Source organism: Dromiciops gliroides, chromosome 2, assembly GCF_019393635.1.
Source record: "Dromiciops gliroides isolate mDroGli1 chromosome 2, mDroGli1.pri, whole genome shotgun sequence".
Classification (NCBI taxonomy): Eukaryota; Metazoa; Chordata; class Mammalia; order Microbiotheria; family Microbiotheriidae; genus Dromiciops; species Dromiciops gliroides.
In genome coordinates, this window is record NC_057862.1 from 51539833 (window position 1) to 51563636 (window position 23804).

The 23804-nt window shown below is 44.5% G+C and overlaps 1 protein-coding gene across 1 annotated transcript in view; it reads left to right on the forward strand.

Annotated features, from left to right (window-relative positions):
* The window catches only part of CDH23 (cadherin related 23), a 623958-nt gene that overhangs the window by 407542 nt on the left and 192612 nt on the right, over positions 1-23804 (forward strand). Inside the window, exons 14-18 of the mRNA XM_043983602.1 lie at positions 11137-11201; positions 13093-13330; positions 16074-16179; positions 17568-17695; positions 22948-23020. Of these exons, the coding sequence (XP_043839537.1) occupies positions 11137-11201; positions 13093-13330; positions 16074-16179; positions 17568-17695; positions 22948-23020 (610 nt within the window). The remainder of the gene's footprint in view (positions 1-11136; positions 11202-13092; positions 13331-16073; positions 16180-17567; positions 17696-22947; positions 23021-23804) is intronic.

Sequence of the window (23804 nt, forward strand, 5' to 3'; positions counted from 1 at the left end):
GTAATAATGCTTTATTATCCTAAATCTTTTATTTTTTGTCCCAGAAATCCCTCCTCTCACTCGGCATCACCCTGTTTTGTTCCCACCTAATTAAAAAGAAATCCTCATAATGTTTCCTACCCTGAACCACAACTCTTAGCTTTTTCTCTTTCACGTGAAATCCAGATTTAGGCCTTTCTTCCCTATCCCCAAAGTCACAGTTACATGCTAACATAGATTAATCTCATCTCTACCTAGAGGCTTCTCCATTGTCAGCATCCCACAACCCCTGACACAATCAGACCTGGGAGACTAGGGCAGGATCCAGACAATATTGTCAAAGATACAGCTGTCACCAACTTTGTGAAACAACTCCCTCACTGCCAAACTCTCTAGCGTTCTCCATGATATAGATCTCCAGCTGTTTACAGTATAGTGTGGCATAGTATAGCAAAGAAGACTTCCCCAAGGACATGCCCAGAATTCAGACACACACTAGAAAAGCCATGCAGAAACAACAGACCACCACAATGGCAGGACTTCTCCATAAAGTAATATCACCTGGGTTGGTATAAGGGATGCCTGACTTGAAAAAAAGATCATTGTGCATAGACAACTAAAGACTTACATTGTCCTTATCAGTAATCCTACCCAACCAGGGACAGTGATGAGGATATTCGCTCAAGGTGGAAAAGGCACGGTTAAGAAACAGGTTATGGGTGTTTGTAATGGAGAGTGTTAAATGAAACTAATCAGTATGATAGAAAGAGCACTTGATTTAAAGCCAGGGAATCTGGGTTCAGGTCCCCATTCTGCCAGTTGTGCCCCCAACTGACCATGCACAAGTCATTTAACCTTCTCTGAGCCTCAGTTTCACCTTGGGGGTGGGAGTGGAGGGGTTGGACTAAAAGACCTCTGGCTCTGAAACCTATAAGCTCTATGAGATTCATTGATCATCCACTCGCCATGAACTGGCTTTATTCTCAGACGAAGCAGTCTCCTGCTCTTTGAATTACAGTCAGAAAAACTGAAGCACTATTCCCTCCCACCCAGGGGCCCAGGGATAAACTGGATGGCCTTCCACCTCTACGGTGGCCAACTGGCAGATCCCCCCAGGCCCAGTCGAGGTTTTCTGCTCCACACAGAATACGGAAGGCATTAAAAGATCCAAGTGAAGAACAGCATCGGGACTGCTTAGGAGGCTTGAGGAGAAGAGAGCCCTTTGAGCTTGAAGTGTCTCTTCTCTTGGCATAAGTCCTTCCTGGCCTCATACCCACAGCCCTCCCTCAGCTACCTCAGAGGCCCTTCCAAAGCTTCCAGGAGTAGAGTTAATCTCATCCAGTTTAAAGAGTTATTCAGTGGGGCTCAGTGAATGATGAATGTTGAAACCATTACCAGCGAAGCACCAGGACTCCATGGAGCTGTTTAAAAATGCATTCTCCCATGTAAATTTCTGCTCCATCAATCCTTATGACATGTCAAACATTGCTATTGTTTCCTGAACAAATTGTACGACATGCCCTTTTCTGCAGATTTGTGCACACGAGTAGAACCACTCTCTGGCTTTGCTGCCACTTATGCGCAAGACTGAGGGTAGCTGCATCAGCAGCTGTGTTCTCATTGCTGCAGAGCAGAAACCCTAGGCAGAGCAACCAGGCGTGCATGGCTGATGGGTGGTGCAGGGAACTGGGAGAAACATGCCCAAGTGGCTGGGGAGGTGTGAAGGTGGCCCCAGGTGAAGTTGAGGAGAGGGAGTCTGTGTGTGTGTGTGTGTGTGAGTGTGTGTGTGTGTGTGTGTGTGTGTGTGTGTGTGTGAAGGAACATGTCAAGATGGGGAAATATAAAAGAAACAGAAGACGTATGACTACAGGAAAAGGAGAAATGGGAGTATAAAGGCATAAGAAGAGAGGGGTTTTAGAATGTAATAAGATCCTATTGATGGTGTATAAGAAGAAAAAGGTATAAGGTAGAAGTAAAAAACTGTAAGAAGAGAGTAGGGGTAATATGAGAATTTAAGTATAGGATGAAAGAGAGAAGATTGGGTGGATAAGGGTAAAAATAAATATGTTGTAAGGTTGTAAGAGGTTGTTAAGGAGAAATGGGATAAGAAAGTGGAGTAGATGAGAATGAAGATTTAAGAACATAAAAGGAGAACAATGTAAGTAAGGAAAGGCTTGTGTTCATGTTGCCTACTGACCTATAGGTGAGGATATGGGTAAGTAGGTGCTGAGGAATATCTAGGATACTGAGCGGTAACAAATCAAATCAGCATGAGATTGTGTGCTGGCTGGACCAACCACTCTAGAAATGACATTGCTGCCAAGGGTGGGTGGAAAGTGGGCTGAGAATGCTTAAGTGTGCTCAGTCAGAAAGGGAGGGGAGGAGACTCACCGATGAATCTACAGGTTGGCAGAGTGCCTCAAATGATGGTGAGAAGAGGCCATCTCAGACATTAAAGAGTGTCTTGATGTCTGTGGAAAGAACAAAAAGTGTGTCTTAAGTACCCAGCCCTCTTCAGAAGTCTGTGACAATGTGGGTCATTAAGGGGAGCTAAGGATCACAGAATCTTGGGGTTGTAAGAGACCTCACTGGCCATCTGGGTCTAAAACAAACCTAAGAATGCATACTCCATGAGGAAGGAGCTGTCCAGCCTTTTCTTAAGACCTCCAATGAGGATGAAGCCACAGGGCCCCCAGACAAGCTCCTTACCATTTGGGGACAGCAGTTTCTCCTCCTGACAAGTCTAAATGTGCCTCTTTGCATCTTCTCATTGCCTTGGTTCTCTTGTCTGGGGCCATGCAAAACTTGTCTCATCCCTTTTCCACATCACAGCCCATGAAATATTTGGATTCAGCTATTATATCTTATCTGCCCATGCAGGCACACACACACACACACACACACACACACACACACACACACATACCCCAGAGGCTTTTCTCCTCCAGGCTAAACATCCCCAATTTCAACTAATCTTATATGGCATTAAAGTGAAGCCCTTCAATCATGCTGATTAACCTCCTCCAGACACATTCCAAGTTCTCAGTGCCTATCCTAAAAGAGGATGTCTACAATTGAACATAGTGCTACAAAAGAGGCATGGGTAGTTCCCTTCTACTCTGTACTAGAAAGTTAGGACCACCCAAAGTAGCCATCAGAATGAGAACTATTTCTGGGAGTTGTAGGAATTTTCTTCCTTCTTTTATTTATTTATGTTTGTTTATTTTTATTTTTTGCAGAGCAATGAGGGTTAAGTGACTTGTCCAAGGTAACACAGCTAGTAAAGTGTCAAGTGTCTGAGGCTGGATTTGAACTCAGGTCCTCCTGAATCCAGAGCCGGTGCTTTATCTACTGTGCCACCTAGCTGCCCCCTAAGTTGTAGAAATTTTCAAATGAGATTTGATCAGTTTTCTTCCACTCATTTCATTGCCTACATTTGGTAGCAAAGGCCTCTCCAAATGAACAGATTATGGGGCGTGTCAACTTCTATACCAGGGAACAGAAGAGAAGAAAATTTCCGAATAAGATGTGTCCAAACAAGATTTATCAAAGGATATTTTATACATCTAACCAGGAGCTTGGAAAGACTAAAGATGAAAAAGGGTGGTGTAGTCTTTCAAATCTATATCCAAACTGGCTGTTGGAAGAGCAACCCCCCCAAAAAAATGCTTTCTTTTTTACAGGAATTCCATCTCCAATGTGTTAAGATACTCAAATTTCAGGGGCTCCAGGGTGGTGGCTGGTGGGGAAACAAGGCATTTTTTGCTAACTCCACTCCCCAATTTATGATTTGGGATTTTTTAAGCATTATAACTGGTTAAGGGGCCAAAAGAGGGGGAAAGGGAAGTGTAGGATGGGAGGGGAGAATCTGGTCAAATCTCCTGGCTACCTTTGGGCCATTCTCAGAGATAGGAACCTGTTCTTCATGGCCTTAGCTGGGCTTCTGAGTCTCCCCTTGCACAATTAGGTAAGAGCTCATACAACTAACAAAGGGGTCAAAGGTTGTCTTTGGGCTGAGTTTTTATTTTAATTCTTCTCTCCTGAATGAGGGTCTAGATGCTCAATTTCTATAACATGCCACCAATAAAGTGAACAGCTATGGGTTAACTCAAAGCCTCTTGGTCAGTTATTGCCTATATCAGGAGTGTCTCCCATCTATGATATGGTCAGCAGGTTGCTCAGGGCTTCAAAAGGTCCCAACACACTTGGCCAGAGCACATCTGGAATATTGGGGATCTGGGTACCGAATTTGGGGAAGGACATTCAATTGTGAACTAGGCAGGATCATGAGCTAGAACCCAAAGGGAGCTCAGAGGTCTTCTAGCGTAGATCCCTTTCTTTTCCAGAATATGAAACCCAGAAAGAGGAGTGACTTGCCCAGGGTTACAAGGCTTAGTGAAAAGGATTTGAATTTGAACTCATCAGGCCTGACTCCAGACCCAAAACTCTTCCCAGTGTAATTATCAGTCCTGTACCATTTTGTAGCCAGTGAACCTGCAGGGTAGAAACCTTTGACCTAGGATAGCAAGTTAATTAATCATATCTCCTAGGAATGTTTGAATTAGAATAAAAGAGATGGGGTGGGGGGAATGGCTAGAGAAATTCAAGAAAGAGTATGGGAAAGGCTTAGATTGACTCTCAGAAATTTCCACCATCCAAAACCTGGAAACAGGAGTTCCCTCCTGACCTTCAGGGAGACTCAGACATGCTGCCCAGGCCAAAGATAGGTAAGATAGCTCTAGCTGGGGCCAATTCTGGTCAGAAAAGAAATAGCCACCAGGCCTCAAGAACCCTCACAGACCTGGGACTTGACTTTGGGTCCTCCCCACTCTGGGGATAATGTTGGGAAAGTAGTGATGCTTTTGGCAAAAAGATATTATCAAGGAGAACTGATACAGGAATTCCAGTTTGGCTTCTTAAATTGTCAGTGGTAGTGAGAGAACCCTGGAGGAGAAAGGACCCTGATAGAAATTATCTTTTGGCGTCCCACAAAAATACCACCCTCCCACTTCTCTAAATGAGGGAGCCCACCAGGACACCTCTTGGACAATAGGAAAATTCCCTTCTCTTCCTGTTAACTGCAGATCTCCCCTTGGGGTAGCCATGATTGGCACAGCAGTCTTCTCTCACACCTCAGATGACATTGCTAACCTTGTTTTATCCTTTAGTGGGTTTTTTCCTCTTCTCTGTGGGTATTTTTTTCCCTTTTTGTCAGCAGAAGAAAATTATACTTCAGCCAGCATTGTCCATCACTAAAATAAGCACTTACAAACACAATTATAAAGACCCAAATGAAGGAATTAGTTTTGCCAGTAATGGCAATACTCCTAAGTGTTTTCCAAGATGCTTTATAAATCAGGACCTCATCACCAGCCAATCTCAAAGGCCTTGTTCTCACCACTTGGATGGGGGCATGTGGTAGGAACTGATTGGCCACCATTGTCTTTTCAGTCATAGAATGTTCCATTAAAGGATGGCTGATGGGAATGAGTTGAATAAGCATATATATTCAAAGCCCCAAATGGGGAAGAAAGGATTCTGGGGTCAATGACTATGATTGTGCCTCTGGTTTTATGCCTTGGTTCTCATCATGCTGCTGGGTATTTCCTATAAGCTGGCACCATTTGGGGATCCTCATCTGTGTATGGCCACACATGAATGCATCTTCCTGAAGAAAATATTGTACCAGTCTAGATTAGATCAAAGAAATCAGAAGACAAAGCTAAGTGGTTTCAGATTTAAAACTGGAAGGGACCATCAAGGTAATCTCTTGCCACACTTGTATTTCACGTATAAAGAAACCTAGACCAACAGTGGTGAAGTGACTTGTCTAACATTACAAAGTAGTTAACAGCAAAGCTAGCATTCAAATCCAGGTTCCCTGATTCCAAGTCAAGCGTGCTTTCCCACAGCATCATACTATAAATTAGAGACCAGGCCCAAATAAGTTAAAGCTTGCCCCTTTGATAGCCTTTTGTATTGGTTTTCATGGGTATCTTTCCCTTCACCCCTCTGCCAACCTGGCTCATGAAGAAAATATCCCGAATCATTGAAATCCACAGTCATCTCAGACCATTCGAGCGTTTGGGGAATTTGAAGGTTTCACAAGAGTCAGACAGGCCAGTAACGTGTAAAGCAACAGACCTTTGTTATAATTGGCGTGTTATAAAAAAAAATAAAAAAAATAATTAAAATTTAAATTTAAAAAAATAATTGGCATGAAGCCAACATTACAGTTAACCCTGGATGATAATGAAGAACTCATTGTGTTCCCTAGGATGATAATCCATATGAGACTTGACATCACAAGGGTAAATTAGCCTCTGAGAAGTATGAACCTGCCCTTGGAAGGCTAGGTCACCCAGCACAATACTCTGGTGCTCTATTCCCTTCCCTAGTTAAAAAGGGCAAATACATACAAATTAGACCCCAGTATCCTTGAGAAGGGTCTATCCTTTGCTCTTCACTGTGACCACTTTGAGATAAAAATGATAATTATTATTAATGATAATGATTAGCAAAAATAATAGTCACAATTATTATTATATATTATATAATGTTGTTATATAATGTTATAATTATATAATATATCACATAATTCTTATTGATAATGATTAGTGACAATAATAGTCATAATTATTATATATTGTATAGTGTTATTATATATTATATAATTATATTCTATAATATATCACATAATTCTTAATAATGATTAGTAACAATAATAGTCATAATTATTATGTCTTATATGTTATATTGTATTATAATTATATAATATATCACATAATTCTTAATGATAATGATTAGTGACAATAATAGTCATAATTATTATATATTATATAATGTTATTATATATGATATATTATATATCACATAATTCTTAATGATAATGATTAGTAACAATAATAGTCACAATGATTATATATTATATAATGTCATATCATGATACAATTATGTTATATAATATATTACATAATTCTTAATAATGATTACTAATAATAGTCATAATAATTATATATTATATAATATTGTTATGTTATAATTACATTCTAAGATATATTATATAATTATTAATGATAATGATTAGCAACAGTAATAGTAGTAGCTAACATTTCTATAGTGCTTTAAGGTTTGCAAAGCTTTTTACAAATATTATCTTATTTTGTCCTCACAACAGTCCTGGAAGGTAGATTCTTTTGTTTTCCCCCATTTTATAGATGTGGAAACTGAGACTGACAAGTTGAGTGATTTGCCCAGGATTACATAGCTAGTAAGTGTCTGAGACCTGATTTGAACTCAGTTCTTCCTGACTCCAGGTCCAGCACTCTATCTAGGTATGATTTGAAGTCTATTAGTTAAGTTCCCCAAAACTGTTGTAAATGATGACTTGGCAGACCCCGGAGCCTCTGGCCAAATAGAGGAGGCCCTGAGGAGTGGGAGGCTGTGTGAGCAATCCTGCTCATTGCTGCTGGCCAGGAGAACCCCTCACCTCAGCTGCTTACCAGCTGACACATCCCATCTGAGTTGTGCACCCAGGGAGATGCACTAATTAATAGAACACACCGATGGATCGTGGCAGAGAAACAGGAAGTACGGCATGCTTGACCGTCAGAAAACAGGGCCTATGACCAGGCTGCTGGGCGTGCTGGGATCATCCTGGAGCCAGGGCAGAGTGCTTGGGCACATGCTGTGCTCCTTCCCCTAAAGAAAGCTAACTTTACAAAAGAAGAGCTCCGAGCTTGTCCTCTGGCTCTATCCCAGAGCTGAGAGCCCGAGGCTCACAAATCTCTCTGCCCATTAGTCAGTCACTCATTGAGCAGCTTGGATCAGACCTGGGGGAGCTGGGAGAGAGACCAGGTGTCAGTTGGGAGCAGGGGAAGATTCTTCCTTTGCTGAGCATGATGGCAGAGTCTCCTGATGCCAGGCTGGCGGGCAGAGTCTCCAGGAATTCAGAACAGTTTTCCTTCCTCTCAACCTAGAAGAGAACCAAAGGGTAGGTGCTATATATGTACACATATGTATGCATGCACACACCCCCATACACATGCACACAAAGATTCTCCTACTTCTCCAACCACTCTTTACTTCTGTCCTTGGCTTGCTCCTCATTTTCTGCCTAATATGGGCATTATGCAACAGGTTGGCTATGGTCCTCTTCTCTCTTCTCTCCTCTCTCCACACTCTGCTGGGTCAATCTCTTTCACTCCCATGGCCCCATACCTCATAGAACCAGAGACCTAGAACTTTCAGAAACTATCTAGTCCAACCCCCCCTCCCCATTTTACAGTTCAAAAAACTAAGGTTCAGAGAGATGAAATGATTGCCCAAGGTCACACAGACAGGATTTGAACTCAAATCTTTTGACTTCTTAGCCAGTGTTCACTCCACTGTACCACACACTACCCCCAACTCTTGTTCAGTTGTTTCAGTTGTGTCTGACTCTTGGTGACCGCACTTGGGGCTTTCTTGGCAAAGATACTGGAGTGGTTTTTCCATTTCCTTCTCTAACTCATTTTGGAGACTAGGAAACTGAGGCAAATAGAGCTAAGTAACTTGCCCAGGGTCACATAGCTAGTAAGTATCTGAGGCTGGATTTGAACTCAGGTCTTCCTGACTCCAGGCCCAGCGCCCTATCCTCTACACCACCTAGCTGCCGCATCTAGTCCCATCTCTTGTCCCATATTTATAATTCTTGTTCTGACTTCTCTTCTGAATTCTAAACCCACATTTCCAATTGGCAGGTAGATGGTATCACAGATAGAGTGTGGGCCTGGAAGTCAAGAAGACCTCACTTCAAATCTTGTTTTTAACACTAGCTATTTATTTGACCCTCAACAAATGATTGAATTAATCTCTCAGCCTTAATTTCCCTTATCTACAAAATGAACATAATAATAGTACCTACCTCACAGGTTTGTTTTGAGGGTCAAATGAAATTTAATAAATAATAGATGAATGGATGGCCAGACAGACAGACATATAGTTTTGTTATTCAGCCGTTTCCAACACTTTGTGACCCCATTTGGGGTTTTCTTGATGGAGACACTGGAGTGGTTTGCCATTTCCTTCTCCCAGCTCATCTTACAGATGAGGAAACTGAGGCAAACAGGGTTCAGTGACTGGCCCAGGGTCACACAGCTAGCAGGTATCTGGGGCTGGATTTGAACTCAAGATGAGTCTTCCCAACTCCAGGCCTGCCATTCTGTACACTATGGCATCACCCAGCTGCTGATACATGCATAGATACATGTATATGTGTATAGATACTTACACAAAGCACTCTGAAAGCCTTACGTTGTTATAAACAGCACTCCAGGGCTAGCTGTCATAGTACATATGTCTCCATCTGGGCACTGACACTCCAAGCCAAGCATGTCCAAAGTCACGTTTTCTTGTTTCCTTAGATCTGCCTGTGGCCTCAGCACTTGCCCTCTCTCCCACGACTATGACCTTGGGGTTATGGTGGCTCTTCCCTTCCCCTCACCCCTCACCCCTCACCCCCAAAGAGTCCCCACGTCCTGAGGGCAACCCTGAAAAGTTCCCTGGCGGCCACCCTCTGGATGAGGCGCAGCAGCAGAAACAACATTGGCATCCCATCAGGAGACCTGGGCTCCCTCTGCCCTTCTGCCATTCTTTCCTTTTCATTGCCTCTCTGGCTTCTTCTTGACCTTTGTCCTCACTCGGATTCTCTCTCCCTAGTGCCTGGCAGGGCCCCCTAAGCAACAGGGAAGTTTTTCAGCTTATTATTATTCGATTTCTCTCACTTTAAAATAAAATTCCTTCCCCTTCCTTGGCCACCACCTTGGATATACATATTCCATAGGTCATTGTATGCATGACATTAAAGCTCTTATAAATCTCCTATGGCTAACGTCAGAGACCTGGTAAATTCTTAGTATCCTCAAGGATGGGAAATAGGTATTTGAGCCTCTACTGGTTATAGGGCATGGAGGAGAGGAGAGGAGAAGAGGGGAGGGGAGAAGAGAGGAGGAGAAGGGAAGGGAGGGGAGGGGAGAGGAGGGGAGAGGAGAGGAGAAGAGAGTTCCATGTTCCCCACTCAAGTCTTCCACTGCACCTCTTGCTGTTACTTCCACTTTCTCCAAAGGTGGATTAGTCATCTCCATGTGTTTGTATAAGCAGCTAAAACTCCCCTCCTTTAGGAACCTTCATAATTAGGCTCCAACCAACCTTTCTAGTCTTACTACACAATATACTTCACTGACTCTCCCATCCAGCCACACCAGCATTCTTGTTCCTAACTACACAATAACCTATCTCCTACCTCCAGGCCTTTGCACAGGCTGTTCCTAATGGCTGGAATGTCCTTAAATCCCAATCCTGCTACTTACTACCCATGTGATCTTAGAAAAGTTATCTGGGCCTCAGTTTCTTCATCTGCAAAATAAGGGAGTTGGGTTAGATAACTTTTAAGATCTCCTCTAGTTACAAATCTATAGCCCTGTGGAAGCCCTGACTCACTCTGGAGCCCAAGACAGTGTGGGTAGTTCCAACCTGTATTCTCCGCCTGAAAGTGTCCCCAGACTAAGAGTAGGGAAACCTGGTTTCACATTCTGGCTCTCCTAGTAATTTGCTGTTAATCCCACAGTTAACCTATAGACATGGTGTTAATCAAAGGACCTGCCTGGGTCTCCATTTCCTTATCTATTAAATAAGGAGAATAATGCCCTGTCTCCTCTTCTTCCTCTTCCCTCTTCCCCTTGGGCTATTGCAGGAATAAAGTAGAAAATTATGTGACCAAGTTAAAGACACTGTCATCACCAAAAGGTAATATGCTGATGATCACCATTCCCAAGAGAAGCAGGTGGCAGGTCTCTCCACTCCCTTGCTACAGAGCCAATTTTCAGATGCTAATTACAGAAGTCAGAGCAGAATTGGAAGGGATTGGGTCCAGGGCATTGGCATGGGTCCAGGTGTTTTTTTTAAGTTGCTAAGAATTGCTAGAGTCAGAAGAAAAGGAAAGGGAAATAAGGATCTCCCCAGAACATTCTCCCACTTCCTTCACAGAAAGCCTCCAGGCTACAGAGCCTAGGCAGTCCCTGGGCAGATGACTCCCCTGGCAACTGGATCTTTCTTCCATTTTAACTTCTATTTTGCTGCGCATGGCAATTATGAACTCTTCTTCTCATTTTTTTTAAGGCGACAGACAACGATGCAGGCAGCTACGGAGACGTCTACTACTTCCTCAGTGATGACTCCGACAGGTGAGATGCATCAGACACAGGTATCTTTAAGAGAGTCTTTCAGTGTCGGGGGTTGGAGTGATGGTTTCCTAGTGATTAAAGTAATGGGCTGCCCCTTCTCTACCCCACCCCACCCACTTAATGAAATAACCTTGGTCAAATACTTAAAATGTCCCAGGCTTGAATCAATAAAAAGGTAAGACTCACAATCCCTACACACTGCAGAAGCTTAGAGGATAAATGCCCTCCCATCTTTAGAGTGCATTGAATCTGTCCAAAGAAAGGGGCTTTAGAAATCCCCCCTCAGCTATCCACACATGGCTTGTTCATTTAGGGTTATCTATGGGAGGGGTTAAATCCCAGGCTAGATTCTTTCAGGTACCCAGCAAATTAGCTGCCCTGGTACAGGATGACTAGACAAAAGTTCACATGTAAAGGACTCGGGGGCTTAGTGGAGTGCAAATTCATTCCAAGACAGCTGTAATGCAGATAATGTGATCTTACACTGCATTAAGAGAAACATGGCTTCTAGAGTGTCCATCTTGCTCTGTTTGGTTACTGGTCATACCACATCTGGAGGGTTGGGGGCAACACACTATAGGAAGGTCTTCAGGATGAGAATCTGGTACAGAGGAATGGGGTTAAGAAGGTGAGTTGACTTAAAACCATACCATGTGAAGATTAGATAAAGGAACTAAGCCTGGTTAGTCTGGAGAAAAGAAGACTAGAAAGAGACACAAATTATTTCTTCAAATGTTTGAAGGACTTGCATCTTTTAAAAAAAAATAGACCCCCCCCCCATTTGCCCCATAAGGCAGAGCTAGGATATTTGGGTGGGAATTTCAGAGAGAGGGATTTTGGCTCAATATTTTTTTAAGTTTCCTAATGAGAGCTTTCCAAAGTGGAATATGAATAATTTGGAGACACTTTGCCATCTTGTAATATCTGTCCCATTCCCTTCCTTTGTTGAGTATTATTAAGAGCAGCCTATATGTCTTTTATATTCATTGGATCTTTTGGCTTATAATGAAAAAGCAAAGTGATTGGTTGATTGATTTGGTTGGTTAGTTGGTTGGTTGGTTGGTTGAGTATTGTGACAAGTGATCTCCTGAAATTGATGAAAGAGGCATAGAATAGAATTTGAAAATGTCCTTTTCCAGGCTGCTCAACTACACCAGCACCCATGTATCCTGCAGGTAGAATCATGTTTATCTTAGGTTCTCTTTCTCCTGCCCTGTTGTCCTGGCTGAGAACTATCCTGATTTCCAACTTGAGACCTGCTTTCTAGAGTCCAGATAAAAAGATAAAAGTCAACTGACAATTCACCAAAGGTCCCCGTGAGACCCACTCCCAAGGGAGAAACTTAGAAGAAAAGGGTGCAAAGTCTATTTCACTTTCCTGCCTGTTTTAATAGTAAGGTAAAAGGCTATTGACCTGCAAACCCCAGCTTTCTCACATACTTTAGGTGAAGGTGATCAACTTTCCTAACTCATTGCCCTATCTACCACCTCGCAGATGGGAATGCTGAGATCCAGAAAAGTTCAGGACCCTGCCCACAAACACCAGGGTAATAAACAAGAATATCATTTTGACTGGACCATAATGGTTCTCCCGCTATAGACAAGATCCAGGCATTTGATCTGTTGTTGACTGAGTGAGGATAAAGTAGGCTGAACATAGTCTTGGAAATAAAATTGCCTTGCACGTAGGAAAAGGAGTGAGCTCTTGAACTCTTGACATGATCGCTCCAAAAAACATCGAAATAATGCAAGTAGGAAAAGAACAAGAACTTCAGATTTCATTCACTTTTCTGTAGGTGTAAAACCACCTTGGTGGGAGGTGTGAGAGAGGGGTCCTTATTTTCATGCCTGCCTTAACTCTGGGTTTTTTCCCATTTCCCTACTGGGGACAGGTTCTCTCTGGACAAGGACACAGGCCTCATCACGCTGATTGCAAAACTGGACTATGAGCTGATCCAGCGCTTCACGCTGACCGTGATTGCCCGAGATGGGGGTGGTGAAGAGACAACGGGGAGGGTCCGAGTTAATGTGCTGGACGTCAATGACAATGTCCCCACCTTCCAGAAGGATGCCTATGTGGGGGCTTTAAGAGAGAATGAGCCTTCGGTGACCCAGCTGGTGCGACTCCGGGTGAGGAAGCTGGCAGCCCCAACCCTTGTTGGGAAGGGGGGGCGGGTATCCCTCCCCAAATAGCATGGAAGAGCACATCTGGCCATGGGTATCATGTGCTTGTGGTCTCTGAGGCTGGGACTTTTCCTGCTCTATACCTTCTTCCTCATTTTCCCTTCCAACACCCTCTAAAACTAAAGGAGTCAGTAGAGCTTCCCTCTAAAACCAAGATTCTAATCTGAGAGTCAGAGACCCCTCTGGCAAAGCCTAAGGATTCTCAGAACGATGTTTTTTAAATGCATAAAATAAAATACACAGAATGATAAAGGAAATGAATTATATTGACATATACCATCAAAACTCTTTTTTAAAGTTCATGGACTCTTGGCTAAGGACCCCTGGTCTGAGATCAGACAGAGTTCAAGGCCCCCTTTCAGAATCATAGCTCTCAAGCCAGCAAGGACCTCAGAGGTCATCTAATCCAACTTCCTCCTTTTATTGATCAGGAAACTGAGGCTTAGAAAGAGATCAAAGGAGTTACCCCAAGGTCACACAGGTAATAAACCGCAGTGATGGAATCCATAGAACCCTAAGATCAAGGCTCTTGAGCTAGAAGGAGCTTGGTGGTTATGCCTTGTACTGAGGGAGAAACTGAGGCCAAGAGAAGTGGCTTAGCTGAGGTCACAGGTTGTGACAAAGGCAGGTTTTAATCCACTACTTTCCACCCTGCTGCTATGGAGCTGTAGAATTTCTCTTGGTTAAGACAGACAGCAAGCAATGACCATCCCATCTGGAAAGAATACTGGGCCACATTGATGCTCTACATCCGTCCTAGGGGAGAGCAGCAACCTCAATCCACATTCTAGAACTCCCTCCTTAGGGCCCCCCTCCCACTCTCTTCAGAGACTGTTAGCATCAAGGGCCCTTAGACCTGCCTTGGGGACCTGTCAGAGCATGTGGTCAAGGGGTGGGGGGTGGGGGTGGGGTTCTTAACTCAAGGTCATTAACTTGTTTTTAAAATACTTTGATGGGGGCAGCTAGGTGGCACAGTGAATAAAGCACTGGCACTGGATTCAGGAGGACCTGAGTTCAAATCTGGCCTCAGACACTTGACACTTACTAGGTTGTGACCCTGGGCAAGTCACTTAACCCTCATTGCCCTGCAAAAGAAGAAAAAAAATACTTTGATAACTGTACTTCAATGCAGCTGCAGGTTTCCTTTGGAATTCTACACTTCTTGTCTTATGCATTTAAAAACATTATTCTGAGAAGATGCCCAGAGGCTTCACTAGACTGGCTGGCAAAGGGGCCATGCCACAGAAAAGGTGAAGAATCCATGGCCTAATCACAGGATCACAGACTTAAAGCTGAAAGGACAGGGCCTCAGAAGTCATCTAGTCCAATCCTCTCATTTTATAGAAGAGAAAATCGAGATTGATAGAGGTGACTTGGCCAGTTAGAATCAGAGGTAGGATTTGAACTCAGGTTCTCTGGCTTCCAAGTATTCCTTCTACCTTAGCACGAAGCCTCCAGCCTCCTCATTTTATAGATGAGAAAACTCAGACTTGGAGAGGTTAAGCAACAAATCCCAAATCCCATAACTAATTAGTATGAACTAAGATTAGAACTCTAGGGCAGCTGGGTGGCACAGTGTATAGAGCGCCAGGTCTGGAGTCAGGAAAACGAGTTCAAATCCAGCATCAAATGCTTCCTAACTGTGTGACCCTGGACAAGTCACTTAACCCTGTTTACCTCAGTTTCTTCATCCATAAAATGAGCTGAAGAAGGAAATGGCAAAGTACTGGAGTATCTCCACCATGAAAACCACAGATGAGGTCAGGAAGAGTCAGACATAACTAAAATTGACTGAATGACAACATGATTAGAACTCAGGGCCTCTGACTCCTCAGCCAGAGGATGGTAGGTATCCCCAGGTGAAAGAGACTTTTTCTCCCTCACATGTCCCTACAGTGGACTTCCCGTCTCGGGGTCCATGATTCTGGCCTTTGGCACCCAGATCACCATGTGATACAGCCCACCATGAGTTAGTTCTCATACCCACAGGAGTGGTTCTGGGGGAGAACCCTGGAAGGGAAAGTGGGGGAAGAGAAGAACAAGGAAGCCGCAGCCCATCTGTTCACCTAAACATGACAATTACTCCTTAATGTGACTGCCTAGTGGCAGCAGGATCTGGCTCCTCTCTCCACCCCCTCCTCCTTTCCCCTCCCCTCCTCCTTTCCCCATCCCTCCATCCTGCCATCATTTGGAGAAACTCGGCAGGACCAATCAGGCCCAATTATGTTCAGAATGATGGGGTCTCCCCTGAAGGCTCTCTCTGGAGTCGATGACAAGACTGGAAGGAGGTTAATGAATTCAACCAAGTTGGAAGAGAGGCTGAACGGGGGAGGGAGAGGGAGCTAGCGGCACACCGTTCCATTCCATATGCCAGGGGCATCTCCAATCAGAAAATTCCTCCGAGCTTGGATGGATGTCCTGCACCAGAGTGTGCTCACTGAAGTGAAAGGTGGCTTCTGCCTGGGTGCAGAAGCCACCCATCAGGGTGGGGAGACAAAGCAAGGGGGTGAACAATCTATCTAAAATGAGGTCTACCCTGAAGGGGATAAGCATGAATAAGATGTCCCTTTTGGGGACCTCCTCCTCTTCCCACCTGAGCAAATGTTTAAGATTCTGCTAGTTCCAGAAGGAATGCCCTTGGCTTTGTGCAGCTCTGGGGTCACACATTGTACTCTCCACCTCTCCCCAGGCCACTGATGAAGACTCCCCTCCCAACAACCAGATCACCTATAGCATCGTGAATGCTTCTGCATTTGGTAGCTACTTCGATATCAGCATCTATGAGGGCTATGCAGGTGAGTGTGAACAAGAGAGCCTGGGGCCTTGGAGGGGGGAAAAAAAAGAAGGCATTAGGATATGTGGCTCCTCTATCCATCCACAACCCAGAGTTTCTTTGCCCAGAGGAGGGGAAATGGTCTAAAATGCCACCTTGGCAGTTCTCAAGTCAAGAGTGGGCTTGGCAATTGGGTTTTGGTTGAATGAGCTCTTCCTTCCTCAGACATTCCTGACTCTTCAGTGAGTCAGGATATTTTAATCTCCCTCTTAGATTGTCTTGGTGTATTTCTGTTGCTTCCCTTTTGTCAGAACTGCCTCTGATGATTCTTGAATACATACATCCAGGGTGGGTCTGGATGCCTTAGGAAGCCCCTAGGCAAAGTTGAGAAGGAAGTAAAGTTTGTTTTCAGTCCCCCACCCCTTCCCCTCAGCAACCAGTGCCCTCAAGAGACCCCTAGCAAGTCCTGGCAAAGCTCCTTGACTCAGATCTTTCCCTATCTGAAATACTTCCATCCCCAAAAAAAAAATTACTCATCACGTTTATCTGAGGACTATGATAGATAACCAAAGCAGGAAAAGAAAAGAAGGTTGCCTGGGGGGAAGGGGTAGAAAGAGGATCACCAACATGGGCTTTTTACCTTGCCTTTCTCTCCTCATCATGGGATCCTGGGATTTAGAGCTCAAAGGAGCCTTTGCAATTCTTTTCCAAGCCCCTCATTTTGCAGAGATCCAGAGAGGTCCATCCCCATTTTCATCAAGCTTTTAAAATTAATATAAGTACTGTGTGTTACACTCTGGAGATTCAAGGAGCTAGTGAAAGCTATCACAGATACTAAGAATAATGGTTCCCATTTGGAGAAAACTCAGGATTTATAAAACACTTCCCTCATAGAAATGCTTTGAGGGAGGTGATACCAAAATGATTAAATCCATTTTACAGGTTAAAAAATCAGGAACTCAGAGGATGAAAGTGATTTACTCATAGTTGTTTATGTCGTGGGGATCAGGGCTTGAATTTGAACTTGGCTCTCCTATCTTCTAATCCATTGTTCTATCTGCTATGCAACACTGCCTCTCACCGTTTACACATAAAGGGTGATTTATGGTTTACCAAGAACTCCACATTCATTTTCTCATTGGCCCATCACAAAAATCCCATGAGATGGCAAAGACAAGTTGGGTTAGCCTCATTTTCAAAGATGAAGATGAATTTCCTAACAAAGCTATGCCAAAGTGGAGTAGGCTTGCCTCTTCATGTGGGATCTCGAAGGGAAGATTGGATGATGACTTCTTGTTAGAGAGAGATTCTTTTGGTCAGAGAGGGATTGGACCAGATGGCTCCAACTCTGAGATTCTGGCATGGTCCGAGAGTCCCTGCCACCTCCTCCCGTGTTTCCTGTCATTTCAGTGATCAGTGTCAACCGTCCCCTGGATTATGAACAGATCCCCAATGGAATGATTTATCTGACTGTCATGGCTAAGGATGCTGGCAACCCACCTCTCAATAGCACGGTCCCAGTCACCATCGAGGTGTTCGTAAGTACTCAGAGGCTTCTGTTCTCTCAGTCAACATGACCCCTACACATCCCTAAGCCCAGCCTAAGCACCGGTTAAAGGAACAAGAAGAGAGGGAGGCGAAAGGGAGAAAGAAGGCAGGGGCACCCTCCTTTTCTCTTGTTCTTTCTCACCCTATTCCTTGCCTTAACCATTTCAGTCACCAAGCACCCCATCCCCAGAGTGAAGGGACCAACATCTCAACTGTCATGGAGGGCACTGCCCTCCTAAATCCATAGCAGGAAATAGGAATTCCTTCAACCTTCATTCCTCTCTCTCTTCCCTCACTCCTCCCCCTCCTCCTCTTCTGCCCCCCCCTTTCCCCCATTTTCTTCCTTTTCCCTTCTCTAAAGATCTAAAGGTGCCTGAAACCAAACTGCAGAGAGTCTGACATGAATATCAAGCGCGTATTAGTGCTCGCAGTGTCTGAAATTATCAGTCGCTGAATCAATCTCCGTGCCTTGTTTATTTGCCCGTCATCCCACTTGATTTGGGGTTGTGTTGTCTCAAATTGTTGGACTGGAGGCCATCCTTTGCCTCTTCCCTCCTGAGACCCCTGTTCTGATCAAGGCTGCTGTCCATGGGAGAGGGTGTGTATGTGTGCGCTGATAGAACAGTTAGCACATTAATGAGGCTCCAGCAGGATTAGATCAGATTGTCAGATTTGCACATGCATTCTGATTTGATGCAAGCAATGGGAAATCTCAGCCCCGGGAGCATATCTGGGGGATCACCTCCCATGCTGGCATGGCATGCTCACCCAGGACCTAGGCTTGCCTAGGGCACAAGTTCAAAGACCAGATGGGCTCCCTTTAGGCTCCCTTTAGCTCTACTCTTTCTTTTGGTTTGGTTTGGTTTGGTTTGGTGTAGACAGTGAGATGGGGGGAGGGAGTGATTAGCACACTGGGAGTGGGGGGCTGGACAGAGTCAGAATCAGATGGAGGGAGGGAGCAGGCAACCTCTGAACTTTGACTTGGTTCACACATGAGATTACCTGGCTAATGGGTGCAGTGGATAAAACGCCGGCCCTGGATTCAGAAGGACTTGAGTTCAAATATGGCCTCAGACACTTGATACTCATTAGCTATGTGACCCTGGGAAAGTCGCTTAACCCTCGTTGCCGAGAGAGAGAGAGAGAGAGAGAGAGAGAGAGAGAGAGAGAGAGAGAGAGAGAGAGAGAGAGATGGATGGATCGATTACCTGGCTAGGAGAAAGAGGAGGAAAGTGAAGTCTAAAAACTTTCTCTTTTAAACTCATATACATTGAACTACCACTTCTTAAGATACATAAATCAGAAGAAGTAGTCATATCAACCAGGAATATCTCATCGGTATCATTAAGGAGCATTTGAAAATGTGCATCTTTGGGATTTGTTTGTCTCAAGTTGTCATCTTGAACATTGACATTACTAATTAAACAAACTAGTCTCTTTGTCCAATGGTTTGTTACACACACACACACACACACACACACACACACACACACACTTTCTGGACAATCAAGTTTGAAAGAAGGAAAAAAGCAAAAATAAAGTGAAGGGTCACCTTGGACTGGTCACTCTGACCTGCTTCCCCCAACCCTGACCACATCCCATGCCTGATCATTACCTCCAACCCTGACCAGTCTTCCTCATCTTGCCCACAGCCCAAATGCTGACCATTTCCCCAACCCCACGATTCAATGTAGTTCAACAAATGTATTTGTTAGGTGCCTAATTATCTATGTGTAAGGCACCATGATGGGGACTAGGGGTACAAAGACAAGAGTGAAATATTTAACCTTGAGAAGCTTACCGGGAAATGCACCATGTATACAGATAAGCAAATACAAAGTCACCAGAGGAGGAAGACTGGAAGGATCAAGGAAGTCTTCCCTGAAGTGGTGCCACCTAAACTAAGCCTTGAAGGATTTAGTGACAAAGGGAAGGAATGTATTACATGGGTGAAAGTCGCTTTCACTAAGGTTATAAATCCCATATTTGCTGAGCCCCTTATGGTATACAAGGCAAGGTACCTTGGGTATATGGGAGAGGGTGTTTATGCTGAGATAGACAAGACATGGAGTCTGTCCTGGAGGAACTTGTAGACTAGTTTGGAAGAGAAACTAATTGACATGAAAAGATAATTCAAAACCCCAGGCAGTGTTTAGTAAATGCCACTTAAGTAGATTGTAAATACTCTGGTCTTTAGAAGAAGGAGAAATTCCTCTTAGAATGGTCAAGTCTTCCCATAAAGCCTTGAAGAGTAGTGGAGAAAGATTATGAGGAGATTTGGAGAGGAAGGTGTTAGAAGGGCACCTGCTGAGAAGTGGACAAAGAGAACTAACCTGGCAAAAGAATAACCAAAGCCCCCTTTCCTCCTCCCCCCCCCATTTCAGAAAGCCCACTCTAAATGAGCTTCCCCCAGGGAACCAGAGAAACTCCATAGTTATATAAAAACCTCAGGTTAGGCATAGCTAACAGTCACTTCCCTCAGAAATCCCTTTCATAATCTGCTGCCCAGCTGGGAAACTGACCAATAGGCAGGTCCTCTCCTTCTCACCCCACCCTCGTCCACCCTCTTGTGTACGTTGGAATGTTAGCCAAACAAACCAGAGATAGAGAAGCTGGGGTCCCTGGTTAATCCCCACCCTGGATAAATAAAAGAGGTAGCCAGGTGGCTGGCCAGCCAGTCACCAGAGAATGGTCACTCCCACCAAGCACCTCAGTGCAGTTGGCATCAGGAAGGCCAGATGGGAAAACGAGCATCTCACTGGTGACTAGCATTATCTCCTCCTCCATGCAGGGCTTTTGGAACAGCCTCGTCACTTGTGTCTAAAGATCACACTTGAAAAGGTCATCGCCTTCCGGGTGATTCCACACGTGGGTGATTTCTAAGTAGCTGTCACTTCCCTGGCTCTCTCCACTGAAGGGATTTTCTCTCAACTGAAAATAAAATCAGTCAATGATGTGGCAATTCATGGCACCACTTAAAGGAACAAGAAGAGAGGGAGGTGAAAGGGAGAAAGAAGGCAGCGGCAAAGAACAAAGACAGAGCAGGGCAAGGTGGGAGGGGAAGAGAGGGGTAAGGTGATTCTTTTTTTGTCTGCTGCTTGTTGGTTTTTAATAAAGAAGTCAAACTCGCTTTGTAGATTTCCCATTAGGGGACAATAAGCTTTTGTAGCAGGAGCTGCTGAATTAGAACTAATAGCAAGCTCGGCACCAGGATCCGGGGAAATATCACCACTAATAAGTTTCTGCCTCATGCTCCGTCACTGACATTCTGGGCACCGTTTTGTGTGGTGAAGCAGAAGGTTTGAATATGTATGTATGTGCATGGCACACATGTATATGGGGATCAGGGAATATGTCCTGGGTGTGGTGTTGGAGCTTTGGTTAGAAGAGTTTGGGTGAATGGTTTTCCCCTCTCCCTATCCCCCAGGCCTAATAAAAAGCATTATTAGCTTAAATAAGGTCTCTCAGTGCCCTGAGATTAGAAATCAGACGTGAGCCAAGGTCCATGAGGGTCTCTGAAGGTAAGGGGCAGATCTGAGAAGCCAGCCATTCTTTGTGCTTACCAGTTGGAGCTGTAACCAGGACAGTGTGACTGGGGCTTTTCACCAGGGTGCTGAATTTAGAAGGGACTGACAACACATGTTCCTTCAGCAGTATAGAAACAACAGAGCTTAGCATTTTGATTTTAAAAATTAGTTAAAATGAGAATTTGTCAGCAGGTGAGGGGGAAATTTCCCCTAAACTGGCTCCCACCCTAATTTTCTTCAACTGAGAATACAATTCTTGACTCTTGTCCCAGGTCTGGTTTATACTTGTCCTAAAATCTCAGGACCTGGAAACCTGAGGATCCATCCAGCTCGACCCCAGAGAGCTGATCCTCCCTACTACCATAGCACCATCCTGCCCTCCTTTTTAATGTCCAGCCATGGGCTAGGCACTAAAGGTCTGGGGTGAGGAATTAAAAGCCCACCAAGCTCAGACTCTTCCCTCCAGGAGATGACAGTCTAATGAAGGAGACAAGATAGATGCACATGAAATAGTAAATGATGGTAAACAGAAGTATAGATGATAATAGAAGATAGTTCTTAAGATGGTGGGAAAGTAATTGCCAAATGAGTGAGTTAAGGTAATAAGTGTCTTGCATTCAGAGGCTGGCATGGTCCTGGAAAAGCTTCAGGGAGGAAAGGATTCCCTGTGGTCTTGGAGAACATCTGTGTTCAGCTGGAGAGAAATAAACTGGTTAATATTAGAAAGGGCAAGAATGCCTGCCCTGTGACCATCCTTATGGCCTAGTCTGGCTTCCTCTTTCTTCTATTTGTATTCCAAGAGCTTGGGACAGTATCCGGCACCTAATGAGAGCCTATGCTTATTGTCTTGTCTTGAGTAGCTTGAAGAGGAGGCCTCTAAAGGTGGTCCTCTTGCTGGCTGAAAAATGGGAACCCTTCCCCCTCCAGAAGTTTGAAAAATGAGCCCCTTTCCACTTCCAGGATCTGAGAAAGGGGCTCCTTTCCACCTCCAGGAGTTGGAGAAATGAGCCTTCTCTACCTCCAGTCATCCTCTCATGTTTCCTGCTAGCTTTGCTCCATTCCCCACCTCTCTCTTTGCATAGTTGATCCCCTTCTCACCTCTGCCTCTTGGAATCCCTAGAATTCTTGGAATTTCCCAGTCCTCTCTTTTCTCCCTCCCCAATTGTTACTACCCTCTTTCTCTTGAAATTATTTTGTATTCTTTGTCTATGCTATCTTACATTATTTGTTTACATATTATGTGAATTCCCTTCTCCACCAACCCCACCAGTAGAATATAAGCTCTCTGAGGGCAGGGGCTGGTTTTTTTTCTTTGTATCCTCTTTGTATTCTCTCTAGCAGAGAGCCTTGCACATAGTAATCAGTTAAGATGTATTTGTTAGGGGGTAGCTAGGTGGCACAGTGGATAAAGCACTTGCCCTGGATTCAGGAGTACCTGAGTTCAAATCTGGCCTCAGACACTTGACACTTACTAGCTGTGTGACCCTGGGCAAGTCACTTAACCCTCATTGCCCCGTTAAAAAAAGACATATTTGTTGAAGCAAATCAAGTGCTGGGCCAGGGAGGGAGCCTGTCCTGCTGTTGAACCTACCTGATAGCAGCATTTAGAGGCCAAGGCATAACACTACTCTAACCCAGGGGTCTTATCCCAGTGTGCTATTATTGAATCCCAACCTGCTTTGGTGATTGCTCTGACCCTGTCCTCTTCTCTTCAGGATGAGAATGACAACCCACCAACCTTCAGCAAGCCTTCCTACTCTGTCACAGTTGTGGAGAACATCATGGCAGGTATGGGAAACCCCAGCCCTGGTGAGTAGATGGCCGACCCATTTCCTGAAATTATCCATCAATTAGCAGCTAGCCAATCCATCAATAATACAATTATTTAGGTGTCTAATAAGGGCCAAACACAATTCTGGGCACTGTGGGGGCAGAGTATAGAAGCCATGCTCCCTACCCTCAGTCATCTTATGTTCTTGTTAAGGAGAAAATATGAAGCAATTTCAAGGGGAACTCTGTGATACTGACCACCATCAGTGCGATAGTATTTTATAAAGAAGAGGCATGTGTGTGTAGGCTGGAAATAATCAGGGAAGGCTTCATAGAAGTAGGACTTCAGCTGGCCCCTAAAGGAGGAATAGAATTTAGATGGGGGAGGAGGGGAGAAGGAGGACATTCCAGGCCAGAGGAATAGAATGAGGAAGGGTGAGTGAGCAGGGGAGCTGGAGCAGGACTTAGGACCACAGACCACAACTCCGTGGGTGAATCCAGGTCCTATTTGCCATGCAGGCAAGCTCAGTGATAAGTAGGGTTGGGGGGAGAGGGTGGAGTGCAGGTGGGGGTGGGGAGGAGACAAGATACCTCAGATAGCTCCTATCTGCTTTGGGCATTTTCCAGAACTAGTTTTTAAAGGGGACTTTCACATTCCCTCCAGAGCAGCTACAAATGAATGAGTGAAAAAAAAAAACACATAGTAAGAACCCACTCCATTCTAAGCACCTTGTTGAGAGAGAAACAAAGAAATACAGAACAGAGAGAGAAGGGGGCTGATATTTATCCACATAGAAGGAAA